Source organism: Mixophyes fleayi, chromosome 2 (genome assembly GCF_038048845.1).
Source record: "Mixophyes fleayi isolate aMixFle1 chromosome 2, aMixFle1.hap1, whole genome shotgun sequence".
Taxonomy (NCBI): domain Eukaryota; kingdom Metazoa; phylum Chordata; class Amphibia; order Anura; family Limnodynastidae; genus Mixophyes; species Mixophyes fleayi.
This window is the reverse complement of record NC_134403.1, coordinates 159853754-159872390: the sequence shown is the minus strand read 5'-3', so window position 1 is coordinate 159872390 and position 18637 is coordinate 159853754. Positions and strand designations below refer to the sequence as shown.

General features: G+C 38.6%; 1 protein-coding gene across 6 annotated transcripts in view; it reads left to right on the top strand.

Moving 5' to 3' along the window:
• Positions 1-18637, top strand: part of GPM6B (glycoprotein M6B) — an 89393-nt gene that overhangs the window by 40902 nt on the left and 29854 nt on the right. For 2 of the 6 annotated variants that reach the window (XM_075194839.1, XM_075194838.1), the window contains exon 1: positions 17426-17801. The exons of 2 other annotated variants lie outside the window; for them this stretch is intronic. In XM_075194839.1, the coding sequence (XP_075050940.1) occupies positions 17741-17801 (61 nt within the window). In that variant the 5' untranslated portion in view covers positions 17426-17740. Of the gene's footprint in view, positions 1-17422; positions 17802-18637 lie in introns of those variants that run through there. 2 more of the 6 variants (XM_075194836.1, XM_075194842.1) reach the window with 2 other exon arrangements.

Sequence of the window (18637 nt, the reverse complement as noted above, 5' to 3'; positions counted from 1 at the left end):
AAGCATGTCTAAATAAAAATTTGTCACTGGAGCAACAGTACTTTTTATAAAAAAAAGTTATTTAAAACCCACTACAGTATGTTTTCTTGTCTTTAAATAAAACTTCTTTTTTTATCTCACACCCCCACGGTCGACCTAGGAATGGTACAGAGTCCACCCAGTATGTCGCTTGCCAAACTTAGTCATTCTCTCTCTCTCAGTGCTGCCCTCCCTTTCTTCACGTCAACCCTTCTAGCTCTCTAAACCTGTAAGGAACTCGGAACTGTAAGAGCCTGGTACTGGAGACTCTTCTGCCTAGTATAGCTAAAAGAGACTAAACATAGTCATTCTAGACAAGGTATGTCTCTCTAGAGCCAACTTCTTCCCTTTTGCCCTTCACCGTTCTGTGCTTCTGGTCTAGTTCACCTGAAGTGATTACATACACGAGTTGATGTTTTCTTGTAGTGGCAGAGGTCGGCTCACTTTACCATTTTTTTTAATCATAGGGGCATATTCAATCGGCGGGATCGCCGAAAATCCCGCGGTCCGCGCAGAGCCGGATTTACACCTCATGGGGCCCTAGGCAAGATATCGGTTTGGGGCCCCCCCGTTCACACACAGTGGCCCCTCACACACACAGTGGCCCCTCACACACACATAATACACGCACACAGTGGCCCCTCACACACGCATAATACACGCACGCAGTGGGGGGACACACACATAATAGACGGACGCAGTGGGGGGACACACACATAATAGACGGACGCAGTGGGGACACACACACATAATAGACGGACGCAGTGGGGGGACACACACACATAATAGACGGACGCAGTGGGGGGACACACACACAATACCAGGACGCAGTGGGGACACACACGCACAATACCAGGACGCAGTGGGGACACACACACATAATACATGGACGCAGTGGGGACACACACGCACAATACCAGGACGCAGTGGGGACACACACACACTTAATATACTACCCCACCACACCCCCAACTTACCTTTTTCCTTGTAGGAGCTGTGGAGTATTCATCCCCTTCACACATGGGACGGCACTTGTGATGTAGTGCATGTCCCATGTTACACACAGCAGGCCACACAGAGGAGGGAGGGAGGAGACCAGCCACCACACTAGCCCCATGTGGCCCCTCCCCCGACTCGCGGCACCCAACCCCCCCCCTCTCCCCCAATTCGCGGCTCTCTGAGCTGCGAGCTGAAATCCAGCTACAAATTACCGTATTAACTGTAGTTGTTTTTCCACGGCGCGGAAAAACAACAATTGAATATGCCCCATAAAGTCTTACAGGTAGATTCAATTCCTCGTGGTGTTCTTTAACGCAACGCGGGCCGTGCACTATTACCGTTACTACAGTAATTTCTCTGCTGATTTTTACTTGCAGCTCTGAGAGCCGCGAGGCAAAATATATGCGTTGAAATTACCATAGTAACTATAATAGTGTGCGGCTCACGTTCTTTAGGGAGAATTGAATCACTTTGTGGTAAGTTACAAAAAACAAATCTCTGACAGATCTTCTTTAAATTTCTTTCAGTGTTGTTTTTCCAACAATATTAGTTGGATTTTTTTAATCATATACAGAAATGTCCTCTCTTTAACTATCCTCAAATTAGGTATATACATTCTTGCATGATGCTACCACTTGTCCTACAAGCTGCAATATATAACACACATGCTGTGTAGCCTATGTACCCCTGTCACTTTGTCAGTACCTTGCTATCAATCTTGGGTCTGTGAGAGTCCCCAACATACCCTCTACATGTGTCACACCTTGAAATGCAATTATAATAACCCATAGTACAGGATAGAGGGAGACCCTGAATCCCCCTGTTATACTGTCTGGTACTGGTGCTTGTTAAAGATTTGGGATTTGACATATTTTTTTACATTTAAAAAAAATTATGAACAAGAATAAAGGCATTGAAGAGGCACTTCATTATCAATTGCAGCTTAAACAGTCTTGTGTCACCTATACACACACTGACCAGGATGATATAGATAAAACAAATATTCAAGATAGATAAAGCGCTATTGATCTCATAGGACAAAAAACAAATAAGCAATACTGATATTTAATTTTGTTGAGTGGACGTCCTTCTTATACTTTCAACCAGGCAATCCAGGAGATATAATGCAAAGAGAAAAAAGGAAAATAATCAGCACTATAAAACACCTGACCTAGTATGGAGTTGAAGACAATTCGAATGGGCCTCTTGTGATCCAAACAACAATACAGGTGATGGTTCCACTTATGCCGGAACATTTACCAGAGATACCCTCATGTTAACACATTTAAATGTTAGGTCTTGTGGATGGACACCTCCTAGCATGCGTATCCCCTATAGGTATCCCACTTGCTAGACGTATTCTTGTGGCTGTCATACAACTCCATCTTTAGAGGATTTGTTGGTAATCACCATATCACTCATAGAAATCTTTCATTCATCCGTCTCGATATATAGATCTAAAAGCAGAAAAAAATGTATCTAGTGCAATATGTTATAACATGCAAAAATGTATTGCACTAAATAACCACAATAACAAGGTAAAACACTTATAAAATGTAAAGTACAGGTACTCCTACCAAACTGGAGAAAATGTAATCGTCCAGTAAATAAAGATGTTATCCCAGGATAATTACTGCCACTATGCTGTCATCCAGATGTTAAATAAGGTAGGTTCCACTGCAGCTGCCAGGTAGCACCGTTCAACGCGTTTCGACCCAAGGATGAGGGATCTTTATCACGGTAGGTGCAGACTGGTGTAACATTGAAGATATTTATAGTCCAATATGTAGGTCACATGATCCAAACATCAATTCATTGTGTAAATAACCATTCCATAATGCAATATTAAAAATAAAAACACCTTTCCCTATAGAGCATCAATAAATACTAATACATAAAATAACTATATCAAAAAAATTAATAAGCATTGTCATGGAACGTAAATCGATATTGACAATGTTAAACAAAACATTCAAAAAACATGTAAAATCTTGGTAAACAAATAAAAAACCCTTGTGCATTAACACCTTTTGGTAGATGTGTAAAATGTTTAAGCAAAAGAAAATTTGGTCACTACTCATAATGAGGATGGAGACCACGCCTCGTTTTGGATTAGTTGTCACTCATTTTAAGATCATACATGGAGCCAAGCCTCAATATCAATAAAGGGATGTGTTTCAAGTAGAGATGGGCGGGTCCGGTTCTCCGAGAACCGAACCCACCCGAACTTTGGGTATCCGAGTACCGAGCTGAGCAGCTCGGTACTCTCCCGCCCATTCCGAATCCAAATCGAGGCCGAACGTCATTGTGACGTCGTCGGATCTCGGGGCTCGGTTCTCGCGATACTTCAACTTTATAAATACACGCCTCCACAGCAATCCATCGCCATTTGACAGAGGGAGAGAGCAGGGTGTAGTCATAGGCTAATTAGAGCAGGGACAGAGAATACAATATTGTTCTTGCAATTGCTCTAACCAAAATCGCTAGTGCAGAGAGGAGGATAGAGGTTTATTATTTTTTCTTCATATTTGGCACTCCCCAGCGCTTTTGGGGTGTCCTCCCTAATTGTGCATTAATATTTCTGGCTGTCAAAAGTCATATCTGTCAGCAGTATCTACTAAATAATTTTTAGCACTCCTCAGTGCTTTTGGGGTGTCCTCCCTAATTGTGCATTAATATTTCTGGCTGTCAAAAGTCATATCTGTCAGCAGTATCTACTAAATAATTTTTAGCACTCCCCAGTGGTTTGCGCTCAGAATGGATTCAAAGCAGTCCACATATGATCTGAATGAGCAACCAGGTTCTGTCACCAGTCCTGATGTTAGTGTTCCCAGTACGTCATCTGGCCAAGGCGATGTCAAACAACAGAGTGTTTTCAAATTAGTGCAAAAAACAAAAACCCAAAAAAAATTTACTGTATTGAAGCGAAAAAGAAGTGTAACTGAGCAAAAGTTAAGTGACGATAAAAAAAATTTTGCAAGCATGCCATTCTACACACGCAGTGGCAAAGAGAGAATGAGGCCTTCACCTTTGGCTATTAGTGGCAGATCCCAAAAAGTTACCCAGCCTACAATTGGTGCACAACTACTGTTACGCGTCAAAGCCGAGCTGCAAGATAACAGTGAGGCATTACAGGAGAATATTTGCTCTGATTCACAAATGACAACAATCCCTGCGGAGAGTCCATCCAACAGTGGGATGTCTAATCGTGAGCATTCTGCTGATGTGTGCCTTAATAGCCCGAGTGTAGCCGGTGATACCCAAATTGAGGATGCCACTTTGGAATTAGAAGAGGATGAGGGGGAGATTTGTGTAGGCGACGAGGGCGCTAATGATGATGTTGATGATTATGATGCAGACAGATACCAAATTGCCTTTCTCAATTTCTATTTATATTCTAGATTATATAACGGCTGAATTTATTAGTATTTTATACAAGTGGAGGGGGGCCTAGAGAGACAGAAACCAAACTGGCTTTCTCCATGTCAATTAATATTGTACAGTCTATAATGGCTGAATTTTTTGTTTTTTTAAAAAAGTGGAGGGGGGGCTATAGAGACAGAAAGCAAACTGTCTTTTTCCATTTCTTTACATATTTAACTATAAGTGTAGGGTGTAATATACATCCAAAGACGATGGCTGCATTGCCAATATGCATAGAGGGATAGGAAGACAATCTGTTTTGTGTGTAGAATAAATGAAGGCCTACCAACGAAGAATTAAACAGTTTTTTTGGATGATTTATTACCTCAACAATTAGATTACTTATCTCTAAAACAGTTGGAGCACTAAATTGGGTTATTTTAGGCACAAAAACATGTATTTTCCAACAAAATAGCAAAACAAAACCAAAACACGCAATGGCGGTTTTGCAAAACCAAAACCAAAACCAAAACACGACGGTAATCCAGATCCAAAACCGAATCCAAAACCAAAACACGGGGGTCAGTGACCATCTCTAGTTTCAAGTTTAATACATTCTTGTAATTTATGTTTGTGATGCAAAAATACATAATCTTACCATAATCAAAATATTAGCGGTAAGTAGTAAAATTCTTATGTTCACTATCACAATACTAACAGTAAATGGAGACTTATTCTTCATACAGGCTTTTCCCTGCTACTACATGGACCATATGTATGGCCATAAATCAAAGAGACACATCACTAGTCATGTTTTTTTTGTCCTGTGAGAGATCAATAGCACTTTAAATGTCTTGAATATTTGTTTTATTTAAAAAAATTATAATAAGGCACACTTTAAAATAAACGTTAATTAACAACAACCTTGTTGCCCACTTTCATTAAAAAATCTAATGTAGTCCATGTACATATATATAGATTGTGTCCTAAACTGTTCGGTACGAGGGATGTGGCACAGAAAACATGTATGTGCAGTACATTTTAACATGCGTGCTACCTGTCATTTGAAATTGATATTGCTCATTTGACAAAGAGTACTAGAGATGTTGAGTGTTTTTTTTTTGGAGTGACAGGGAATTGTTTCATACTCCATGCCACATTTATCTGGTAAATAATTATTATAAACTCTAGTCATGTATTTCACCAGTTGCACTTTTAAAATCCTATCGAAGACCACTTTTGTGTGTCTTAGTGATTGGGAAAACATATGATCTATTTTATTAAATGAACTATGGTAAATAAGGGTTGAGAGCTTGGCCATATGAAACACACTGATTGCTGAATCGTGCATTAAAAAAGGCTTTGTTTTTAATAAAACTACAATAATGGATGGAACCATTACACGGGGATTTACATCTTTTTACCAAATGTATTTGATAGCAGATTCTACAGCTATATAGAAGCGTAGATGGTTGTTCTAATACTGTCATTGGGTTTTTGATGCACTATAAATACGGCTTGACTGACATGTACTTTCTCAGTCAAACACAGCGGGACTCATGATAATTGTGCTTGTTTTAGGCTGCACACACCACCAAACCTGTAAATAATGCACTACCTCCCACCATCTCAATGATACTCCCTGGGAGTATAATGCATTCATCAGTTGGACATGGTCTACTTGTCATGGACTACAGATTGACTTGAAGCTAATGCGACCGTTTGCTTTGAAATGAAATCACAAATGTAATGTAAAGTAACATAACTTTTAGAATACAAATTAACATTTGGGTTATAACAAAATTAGTTCATAAACATATATACAAAAGTAGAGATGCAACACTTGTGTGCATTCATATACTGCTGTTCTAATTGAGTGTCAAGACAATTTAATATAGAAAAAGGATTTAACGATGAACTGGTCCAGTGAATTTCGTGACCACTAGACCTCAATGGAATAGGCTAGGCTCTGTAGGTAGCATTACGTACACTCTGATTTTCACAAAATTAGGTCTAAAACCTAATTGACCAATAGAATCCCAACACATATGGGCACCTTGAAACTGCACTACCACCTACTACAATTGTTTTTACTCCCCCTAGTTGGAGCCCTGGAGAGCAGTAACTAAGTTCTAAATCACTAGGATGTCTCTTGAATCCAACTCCTCCGTCTCCATGTTCTCAGCAAAACAAAGATAAGGACCTATAAAAAGTGAAATGTGTGGAAATCAAAATATGTAGCTGTATGTATATGTAAGTTTTGATGTGTGTGTTGAATTAGAATGTTTTATGCTGCCAGGAAGTTTAATTATTACCATACATATAATTTAATACATATAATTTGTTATATTTTAAATTAATCAACATAAAGTATCTGCCATGTTTTTAGCACAACCACGTTGAGTATATTAAATGTTTTTTGTTTCAACTTGTGTAGAAAAGCTTCTATTGGACTAAACAAAACCAAATTAAAGATTAAACTGAATTGTGCAACGGTCATAAAATAGTCTTCATTTCAATAAACTGCATTTTTGCAGAAATCTAGAAAGCTATGCCCGTATGAGTGGTTTTCCACATAGACCGTTACCATCTCTGTCTTTCACAGCTGATATGTTTTTATACGTACTAGAAGTATGTTTTCCTGTGTTGTTTTCCAATAAATATAGATAAGATTAGTTAATTGCTTCCAGAAGACGGTTATCTCTGAGCCAATAACCAGAAGTTAGCAGACCTTTAAAGGCATATGTCAGATACACAGTTGAACTGAAAGATGTCGCTGTAGGCTGTGGGGCACACATATTTTGGAACAACTTCTATATTGTAAACTGGCTCTAGTTGTGATGCTTTCTCCTTATTTAACAGTAAGGCACAAATGGCACAAATGCATTTTAACGAATACCAACAAATCGACTAGTTTAACCCAAGTTGAGACTCAGAAATATGGGTTATGGCCTAAGCTGGAGTCGCATTACACTCATGGTACTAAACAAAATTATTATTGTTGGTTGTATTGGATGTGCATGCGTTTAACGTTGACAATAGCCTAAAATGTACTTTTTTTTTTTTTCCCTCAATTTCAACTTCCTAGTTACAACTGAATGTAATTTTTTTGTTTATGAACATTTTACATGGCTATCTGAAGTACATATGTGCATACGATGGCTGAGATCTCCTATCATCCTATTTACACCTGGTCAGAGTTCAAACTATTAAACTTGACTAGAACTGGATTGAAAATATGTATAATTTTATTTCATTAGCAAAATTGTGTTTCTTTGAGTAATGTCTTTGTGTGTCTTGATATTTCTTAACGCTCCCCTCCTGCATCCTTCAGATATGTACAAGGTATATGATTCATAAATATAAGTCACGCAAGGTATTAGAGATACAGAAATAGACAATATGCAGCCATAGAATACTGTATGTAAGTCAAACTCTCTCCTCGTATCATTGAGTCATTACTATCTGGATTGCTGTCAGAATATTTTTTAATAGTAGAAAGAGTAGCGTATTGTATCCAACAGTTGGGAACCAACAGTATAGTACTTTGAGAACTTTAGTATTGCTTTCAGGTTTTTAGAGGTTGGAGCCACACAAGTTGATAGTGATTATCTACTCCCATAATATAATTATAAACCACCCTGTGTTAAATCTAATTAAACCCATCAAACAGATGAGCCTGCAACACAGCAATCGTACGCCTGATGCTAAGACTATATGAGTGCTGATTTCATTTTGAAGAATATCACATTGGACAGTCCTTGAATACAGAAAACTGTATACTATAAGTTTATTGAATGTATATAATAGAAACTGGAGAATTTGATGAACTATTTCAGGCACATAGTAGAGCTTTCTGCGTTAACAAAATGCTAAAGGTTCCATTTTATTGTAAACCCGTATTTCCCCATCTTGTATCGTGTGTTGTCATGCAGTGACGTCTCCACTTCACTAGAATTTCCCATGACTTTGTGAATCTGCCATGAGCCGACTACAAAGATCAGCAGAAGTGCTCATAGTATGATGTATGATGTAATGAGGGAGAGCAGATGGGAAATTCAGGCTGAGGAGTCAGGGGAGCTGCAGGGAAAAAAATGTGGATGACTATTGGGAAGGCAAATATTAAAACACAGGATTTGAAAAAGAAATGACCAGTGTGTTGTCAGCCATGGACACCAATTAGATGTTTGCTTTCATTTGCCTTCGTTAATATTCCTTGCACTGGAACAGAGAGAATGGTTAGTGAGTAACCGTATAAAGTGAAATCTACACAGTATATTTATATTATTATTATTATTTGGTTTAGGGTTTTTTAAGTTGTAACAAGGCACTATTTGGAATTTTTTCATTTTGACCGTAAATAAGTCTCCATCCTGCAAAATAAAAAACATTTAAACCAACTGGAATTCACTAAATGGCACTACTTCTATACAGCACAGCTGAATGTGGTGTTACTTTCACTAATCAGACATAAAAGCATAGTTGCCTACTCTCCCGGAATGTCTGGGAGACTCCCGAATTTCTGGGAGTCCCCCCGGACTCCCGGGAGAGTAGGCAATTCTCCTGGATCCCAGCCAGCTCTGTCAAATTAAATGGAGGGGGTGGGGCTTAATGGCGTTGTGCATGTGTTATTGTGGCCCCATCCTGTTTTTAGTGGCTCAAAATACTGATGACAGTTTGGGGGCAGGGCTAATGGCGCAATTCTTTGAGCCCTGCCCCCACACACCCACCTGCCCCCTGGACCTCCCGGAAAACAACTCACCAATGTTGGCAAGTATGCATAAAAGATGAACTTCAACCATGAACAGCTTGGCTACATAGGTGATTCTCGCTCTCTATGCCATTTGCATGCAACCATAGGCTAAAGTTTAATGCGATTAGACAATGTGACCTTCATGTGTGGCAATCTCTTGCATCTATGTGAAGTAATCCCAGTTCTTAGTAATTACTGTCCAGACTATGTAGATGGTTCAGGGGAAGAGCTATCATATTTGTAGGGGGCCAATCATATGCGCTATTGACCCACAGGTAGATGCAGGCGATCACGGTTCAAGTAGACTCCGATGTGTTCTGCTGGATTTAAAAAAAAAAGAAAAAAGTAGCACATGTTACATTTTATATCCGTGTAAAAAAAATACAATCTGAAGTTTGTATACAGGAAAGACTATGAAAGCATGCAAAAATGTTACACAAAGGGATTAAGTGTCTATCTCTAGAATAATTAATTTCACATTATTACATGTTAAATAAACATTCACTTTAAGTTGCCATCACTGGAAAAATGGATTGCATTTCATGTATGTATCACTTAGAATATAAATATCCTTGTCATTTTAGAATTAGATAATGACGCCGATACAGATTTAAGAGACTCTTGTTGCCATGAAAACAGTGTGCTGCTTTTTTTTTTTTTTTCTTCAGCTGCACAAGTTGTAGAATATTTTCTATGTATCCATCTGAAAATGATTTCCTTCTTCTTGGTGCCATAGTGTGTGTGTGTGTGTGTGTGTGTGTGTGTGTGTCATATTTATGTGGTTCATTATTGATTTTTGATTGCTTGATGGCATTTTTTCTTCATTTGAAATAATGGTTTAGTAAGTTTTTATAGAAATGAAACTGCACAGTTTGCCCTCTTGAAAACGGAGCACATTCAGCTTTTTTGGGAAAATTCTTCCTGTCCAGATTATCTGCTCAATGCATAATGGGATGTAAGTGGCCATAAGGTCCATTTAACTCCTGGTACCATGAGAATATGATAAGCACATTGTGAGGTTTAGATCTTGCTGCTTTTTTCTATTGATTTCACCTATTGCAAAATAGTGACATTCAATCTACATTTCACTGGAAGCTGGGAACAAATACACATTCATGTGATTTTATTACTAAAAAGTAGGTGAAAATAAAACAGCCAGTTGTATATATGGTAATATGAACAATTGGTCTTTGATGTCCTTACTGCAGCCCTCATCATGAGTTGATTATGAAATTCCTGGTAAACCAAGGTACTATATCTAATGCTTGCTAATGTCTTCAGCTCGCTTTGTCTTCCTAGCAAACAGGATAAAGAACTGGATATTGACACATACAGAGTATAACTTGACCAAAATGTTTCTTAATGAGTGAATTTCAAGAACTTGACTTGATGTAATTGATTAGTACAAATATAGTCTACTTTAGGTAGCATGTGTTACATTTTTTTCTGTGTAGTATAGACAAAACTTAACTTCCAAAATTAATTTCATGTTGTAGGACCGTATTAGTATTAGTCTTCATAGTTTTACAGCTTTTATTTAATTTCTCGTTGAATTTGCTGGAATTTGAATGCTAGAATTACAGGCTGACTGCCTGTCATAGCCTATATGTGAATGATAATGGAGAGTCTAGACCAGTGTTGGCTAACCTGTTACACTCCAGGTGTTGTGAAACTACAAGTCCCAGCATGCTTTGCCAATATATAGCATCTTATTGCTGGAAGGGTATGCTGGGACTTGTAGTTCCACAATACCTGGAGTGTCACAGGTTAGCCATCACTGGTCTAGACTGTATTGTGAAAATCAGTGTTTGTATAGTTGAGTCCAGAGTGAATAAAGATGAAAAGATCTTGAAGACAAATGGAGAGCTGACTTTGAAGGTCAAAATATCTTTTTATAGACTATATGTGTCAGACCAGACTGTCACAGGTCAAGGGGCTTGTTCCATCTTAAGTGTGCACAAGTGTGGAGGGTGTTGGTATGGTATGAGCGAGACTGTTGCAAGACCTCCACATTACTGAAATTATAGATGATGGCTCAAACCACAGCCTGATTATCGCACTACAGTATGTGCAAAAAACATTCATAATAAGGCAGGTATGTATTTATGAACATAAAATGTATTTAACAACACAGATGCCTTGCCCACAATTTGACTATTTGGTTGTTGGAACAATTTGATTTAATTACAAACTATAATAACCTAGGGTGCCTAAAAGAAGAGTACAAAACAGAGAGTAGCCCAAAGTCAGAGCCTAAGGATTACCAGGCTGCCAACATGCACGCACGTTTTTTGTCATTTATAGCCTATAGTGCTGAACGTTTTCTCCAGGACAAACCATTTTTGGACCATGAGGCAGTGGTCATCTTGCACCAAACACTGCCATTGTGGCGGCGGCAGTTGCCAATCTTGTTGTTCTTATGTTCCTTACCATTGCAATAGCCCTTTAAATGGTGCCCATGAGTATAACCGACCATTAAACTATCTTTACAACAGCAAGTTCAGTGAGTTCTGGAGGTTCTAGTGCTTACCAGAGAATATGGAATCCTTCACACCAGTCCCTGTCCTATTGGAGCTTACACTCTAAATTCCTTATCACACATGTACACTAGGGTCCACTTTGAATCTATTAAATTAGAAGTTCACTTTATTGCGGTGTAAGCAAAAATCAGTGATGTTTTACTTACCGTAATGCACAGAACTGTGCGCACATCACACGATTCTCCAATATAACGTTGCACACCATTAAATTCTCTCCGTCAGTATCACACAGATTTGTATTCGAAGTAAGGCGATGATTAAGTAACAACTTTTATTGTTTAATATGAATTCAATTTTGTTTGACACCATTATGTTCCCTGATTTAGAGTGATGCCTTGCTTTTCCCCTGCATGGTATTAATCATTTCTTCTTTGAACAGATAACATGCTGGATAGATTTAGTTTAAACACTTCAGTTGCTTTTGGTTAGCTCTTTAGCTTGGTAGCAAACAGCATTGCAGTTTAAAGCATCAATCTTTTCTTCCTTGCGGTATTATAGCACACAGATAAATAGACACCTCGCTTTTTGAAGTAGAACTCAACCTAAAAGAGAAATGTTGTTGTTTTTTACAGACTTCCTAAAGTTATGATGAAAATTAGTGATATCTACTTGACTTCATGTAATTTAGTGGATCCCCTGTCATCATCAATGATCCCATACTGCTCTGTCTGCAATTAAGGGGGGCTTGTTACACATGCAAAGCAGAGTTATATAGGGCAACTGGGGGCTTTGGAGGAATTCTGCGCTCCCGTCTGTTAGGGCACACTTACCAACTCTTAGTTCTCCTGTCCCTGAGATCCTGTAGGGAAGTGAACTGGCAGCACGGAGGCTGGTGGAGTGACATGAATTGCGTCATTTTGGCCCCTGCATCGGAATGGAGTGACAGTGTCCTTTTCTTATGAGGGGGAAGGGGGGCAATTTGCGTTAAATTGCATCATAGAGGCTCCCGTCACATCCACTTCACTGCTGGAGAATTGCTTGTCTGGGAGACCTATCTAAAATTTCAGTAGGCAAATATGAGTTAGGGAGATATTTAGTGATAAAATACATGATACTATGTGGTATCAAGGCAGATATACTCCAGCAAGTGCACTTCAAGCAGTCTCAGGATGAGACAGGTATCCCAGTTTCCTTATATTATTATGATAAATCTTTGTTTAATGAAACCCATCTTCACATGGCAAGTAGTAGATGGATCAGAATACAGATATTCTCACACAAATGTATATTTTTCTGCAGGCTCCTACTGACTCCTTGGTTTCACACATCCTGTTTTGTTTTAGATTGCATGTGGATAATAATAATAATAAAGATATTATAAAAGCCTGTGAAAAGTTTTATATTTACAAGACCTAAATTCCAGCTTTATTATTGTGGGTTACAAGGGGCATAAAAGTTCTCCAGAAAGACTAGCTTGTAGAATATGAGTCTAGTAAACTAATTACACTGAAAGTTCCTTAGAATTCTTATATATTTAAAGTATAAACCGTAGGGATAGGAGTGTAAACACTGAACACTGTGACCAATGTTTTTTTTTCTTACATCATCCCAAGACTTCTTTGTTCAGATTGATTTCCACTACTTATTTTCCAAGGTGGCTCATACTTGCCAACTTTTACAAACTTTCCTCCGGGAGATCCTGGAGGACAGATCATGTGACAAATGTAGGGGGGGGGCGTGGCATAGCCCCGCCCACTACTATAAAAAGCCGAAATTCACGCTCTGCCTCCACAAGTGTCTGGGATGTTGCCTACTCTTTCGGGAGGGCTCCCTGAAATCCGGGAGTCTCACGGAAATTCAAGTATGAGTTAGCTTCAGTTCATTAGGTTTACAACTTAATTCAGTCCAGGTTATTGTAATTGAAAAGCAATTGCATTGGTTCCTTTTTTGCAATGTGTCACACGGGAAAGGTAATTTTTGGAGGTATCCACAGATTACCAATGCCTTAGTGACATGGCACCTACTATACCATTCGTCCCCTTTAGTAAAGCCACATAAAGTCTATCTGGACCACACTGTGGGCTTCTTCATGTCATTATATGAGATGCCTTTGGGTTGGCTGGACCATTCTGGAGTTGCGTCTACAGTATTCACAGCATTGTAGGGCTAAAAACAAGGTCAGTATTTTCCTATATCTGATGATGGGCTAGGTTTGGGGCAGGCTGCTGCACTTATAATATTACACTAATCAACACAGCCAGCCCAATAGTGATTTAGTGATTAAATGCAGCATTGTTTATTTTGTCAAGTCTGGTGTGCGATCGAGTAATGTTTACTGAAAGCTAATGATAAGTGAACTCTCCTTTTTTTAAAAACCTAAATATTTTCAGTTTGTAAACAGAATACAGAGGTGATAAACAAAATGCAGATCATATAGTAATACAAAGTAAATGTAAGAATATATATTGTTGTAGAAAACACAGGAATTGTAACATAACAATGCAATAGTGATAACATTTAACATACAGCCTACTTGCCAACTCTCCCGGAATGTCCGGAAGACTAACGAATTCTGGGTAGGTCTCCTGGACCCCTGTGAGTGCTTGCAATTCTTCCGCATCTGCCCTAGTGAAGTGGGCAGATTTTAAGCCTCCATGATGCGACATTCTGGGAATTTCATCATTTTGGCCGGCCCCCCATGGCCAAAATGCCGCGATTCGTTGAGTCTCCTTGCGCCCCCCCCCGCCCCCTGAGACTCCCGGAGGCTGGCAACTATGACATATAATTATTACGTAATTAGAAAGCAATTGCTGAACTCTACTTCACTGTGTGTAGGCGATGGGTGAACTTTAAAAAGGAAAGTGCCTTGGTAATGTCACTGGTTCCTAGTGAATTAATTGACTGCATTCTCATGAATATTGGTAAAATCCACAAAATGGCTACTTCATTTATGTGTAGATGGCAGAATGCAGTATACATCTAATAATACATTAACATAAAAAATATTAATATTATTTTGTTTCTCTTCTCATTCCCTCAGCTCTGTTCATCTTGCTTTTAATTGCCAAACTTGTATCTTTTTGAAGCACTCTACGCTACACCCACAGACACTCTGTGGCTCTCTGTGCCATCTGTTTTATTGTTTGAGAGATTATTTTAAATGGGCTTTTATTTGAGAGGATAAAAAAAATGTGATTTATTTATAATGTTGTTGTTTTGCTCTTGTTAACACACCTATACTTTAGGTAACTTCTTGCCTTTTGTTGTAATTTATGGTGGATATGCCTCTTGCATTTAATGCAAACATCATGCTAAATAAGACTTTCAATTACTGCAGTGTACTCTACACTGCAATCTGCTAGATCACCATTGACATATGGGCAAAGTAAGATATATACCAAAGTCATGTTGGAGTTTTTTTCTTTTTCTAAGTGGCTTACTACATGAATAACTAAATGTTTACATTTATTTCAGTACATGTATGATTTTTTTTTTATTTTTTTTTAAATAACTTTGTTTAGTGTGCAGTCATGGTGAATGTTTACAGGCTAATCCCCTTTCATGGACATCAGTAATGACTAAATGTGCTAAAAACACAGGAGCACTATGACTAAAGAAGCATGCTTCAGAATATGTTCATTATTATCCTTTAGACATACTTGCCTACATTTGGCAAGCTGTATCTGGGAGAGGGGCGTGCCTAGAGGGCGGACGGGGTGCGGCCAAACGTGCCATTTTTTTCCCCCGCCCCCGCGACAAATATGCCGTCTTGTTGCAGGGGGAGTGGCCAAAATGATGCGATTCACCGTGAATTGCTTCATTTTAGCCCCGCAATTGCGGGATACGGGAGACTTGCCAGCTCTCCTGGGAATCTGAGACTGACCCGAATTTCGGGAGTCTCCCGGATACTCCGGGAGAGTTGGCAAGTATGCGGCTTTAGATTAAAATGAATTTGTTTTAGTATATATGCTACTAATGAGCATATCTGTGGAATACATGCTTGCAGGGCTTAGAATTTATAAGCAATTCTGCTTTGGCAAAAATCTTTAACTTTTGCTCCTAATTACAGAAGATGATGCACACTTGTCAATATACAGTAACCCATAGCAGCCATTTCCTCTCATTAGTGGAGGCTGGTTAAATCTAATTGCTGATTGGTTGCTATGAGATACTGTACATCTGCACTTCCATTCAGTGGAGTATAATAGTCCAGTCTGTAACCTATGCTATAGGATATACAGGTAAATAGTTTTCTAAACCACCAGAGAGATTTTAAGAGGATCTAACTCAAGCGCCTACATTGAGTAAAAGGGCTTCATCTCTTTGTAAAAGGAAAACTAAAGCCCCCTTTGACCATTCAATTGTAAAGCGCTACGGAATTTGCTGGCGCTATATAAATAAATGATGACGATGATGCTTGCCAACTTATGCTAACATCGATACTGAATCATCATATATTACCCAGCTGTTTTTAAGGTTCTACCCCAAGATAAAGATGATCAAGTTCTCTATTGGGTTAATGGGAAATGGTCCCTCCATTTTAGCCAGTTGTACCTCATTTGCCCAGTACTTCAGGTAATTCATGTGCAGACTTAAAATTCCTATGCCTCACTAATGGATTACTGCCCCTTTATCAGGATATTAAACTCATTGGAACCCCTTCCCTCGCAGACCATCCTGCTTCTTTCAGGGTAAAATGAATATTTAAATATTTAAGATGAATAGCTGGAGGTGGATATGATCCAATGCAGTGGCTTAAATGACAGCCGATACACAAGGATGAGAGATGCCTTTTAATACTGTTAAGGACCTTGAATTGATGTGTACTAAAAAAAAAATGGCCCCAGAATATATTTTGTATTCGTGAAATCCACAGTAAAGCTGTTAGTTACAAAGGTCCAGGAATTGAACCTTCGATGATATCTGACAATGGCAAAGTGCACTAAGTTACTGCAAATCTTTCTGTGGATTTTTATTCTGCAATTGTCTTGTTACTATGGTAACATTTGATGCTACTATTTAAAGACTAATGTTTTTTTAATAAATGTAATTTTAAGTAACAGATACATAGATTGTAGGTTCCTCTCTGTGCATTGATAAAGTAATCTGTGTGAATAAATGTGACCCTATCACACCAATGGTAATATCACATGAACAGCTAATGGTGAAGGAAGAATAATGTGTATAACAAAACCTCTTAGCAGCAACCAAATCTTCTGCACGAAGATAATCAACATGTTTTGCAGTATAAAAGTGTTAATACATATGATTGTGGCTCTGTCTGCCAGTCTGATGTGTTTGAGCACTTGATATTAAGATGATACGCAGACGTGTGGGCGCTGTAATTTAGAAGAAGGCTGCCCAGTTAGCATTCCACAAGTGGCCTTTATTTTCTTTTTCTTTTTTTTTTATTTAAAAACTTAGCACAGCTAAGATGTTTGTATAGCATATATTCGGTCTTTTCTGTGAAAATATTTGTCACAAAACTACTTTAAATAAATGTACAGGTTATTGCTATTTGCATTTTTTTTTTCAAACTGCAGTGGAAGAGAAAATTCACTTTGGTGAGGGGGAAGCACATGTTATAATGACATAGATTACAGTCAGGCAATTAATTGTAGGGAATGGTCCATCTTCTGTGTCATGTGAGCTCTTGTGGGTTTTTATTTTTTCCTGCTTCCTGAACATCCCTGTGGTGGTTGTCACATGTCTATCCTTAAATTATGAGGAGTGATTAGCATTTTACAAGGGGGGCACTGGAGGAAGGAGGAGTGGTCGAGCATGAAAGGAGGGGGAGTGGCAGCCTCTTTTTTCACATTGGATTTAGCTCTCGGCAAGTCTGGGTACAATCAAGCACAGAATGTCCATTTTCTAGCAAGGGATCCTGCATGACGTATGACTGTTTTCTGGCAGAAATCTTGGAGGACCAGTATAGGCAGCAGAGCGGAATTGGAGCTGACAAGTCTGCATCTTGGACAGGGCTGTGATCTAGTGTAGTACACAACAGAGACACTCAATCACTGCAGCTGTAAATAGGAGGCAGGGAAACAAAAATCCACAGCAAAGAGAGACAGAAGGGAAGTGTTTGTGTGGAAGGAGAATTTAAAAAGCATTTTTGGTGCATGGGATGAAGCCAACCATGGAAACTGCAGCAGAGGAAACGACAGAACAAAGCCAGGAGAGAAAAGGTACCCATAGAGTTCTTGTCTTAGGCTTACCTCATTCTGGGTATGTTTGATTTTGGTTTTTTTAAGCGTAATACTTCAGCAATTTAATGTGGATTGTTTGATTGCAGATAGTTTGAGTTAGTTGTTTTTAGAAGGAAAACATTGATCTCTTTAAACAAGGTAGTGACCTATTACACAAGTTTTGCATGATCAACAAATGGTAATATTGTACATTTTCTATTTGATTTATGTTGATCACCAGTGGTATTATGCCTGTCCTTTCAGGTTGAGTGTTTGGTGGTTTTGTAGGTGAGGGTACGTTTTTAATATATGTTGAGAAAACCTATACAGAAAATAAGTTATTGTTGCTCAATTACTATTTCAAATAGTAAAAATCATCTAATGCTGTGTTGGTTCTGGTCTCCTGAGGAATAATGGTGACTACACTCCCAGAATCAGTCTTTTGAAGCATATGCACAAGTAGTAACCCTTTTCAGCAGAGAATTGGTTTCTTAGCAACTCGGGGGCCATGTTGCCTTTCTGATTTTTATTAAATTACGCCATCTCGTCAACTTGGACTTTGGTGTGTTAAGGTGCTATAAATACGAAGTGTTTTTAAATTAGCCGACCTTCTGGATAAGACATTACAGGAATTAACTTTTAATATATTGATCTACCACATTGTAAATATGTATTCCATATTTTAGGCGCACTGTATCATTTAATAAGCTTCGATAACTATCCCATATCCTTTCTTGGGAATAAATGGTAGGTTTGTCTACCAAGGGTCCAAGGATGATCCTACACACATACAGTAATAAAGGGGAGTAAAGTCCATCGGGCGAAAAAAGCTCAGA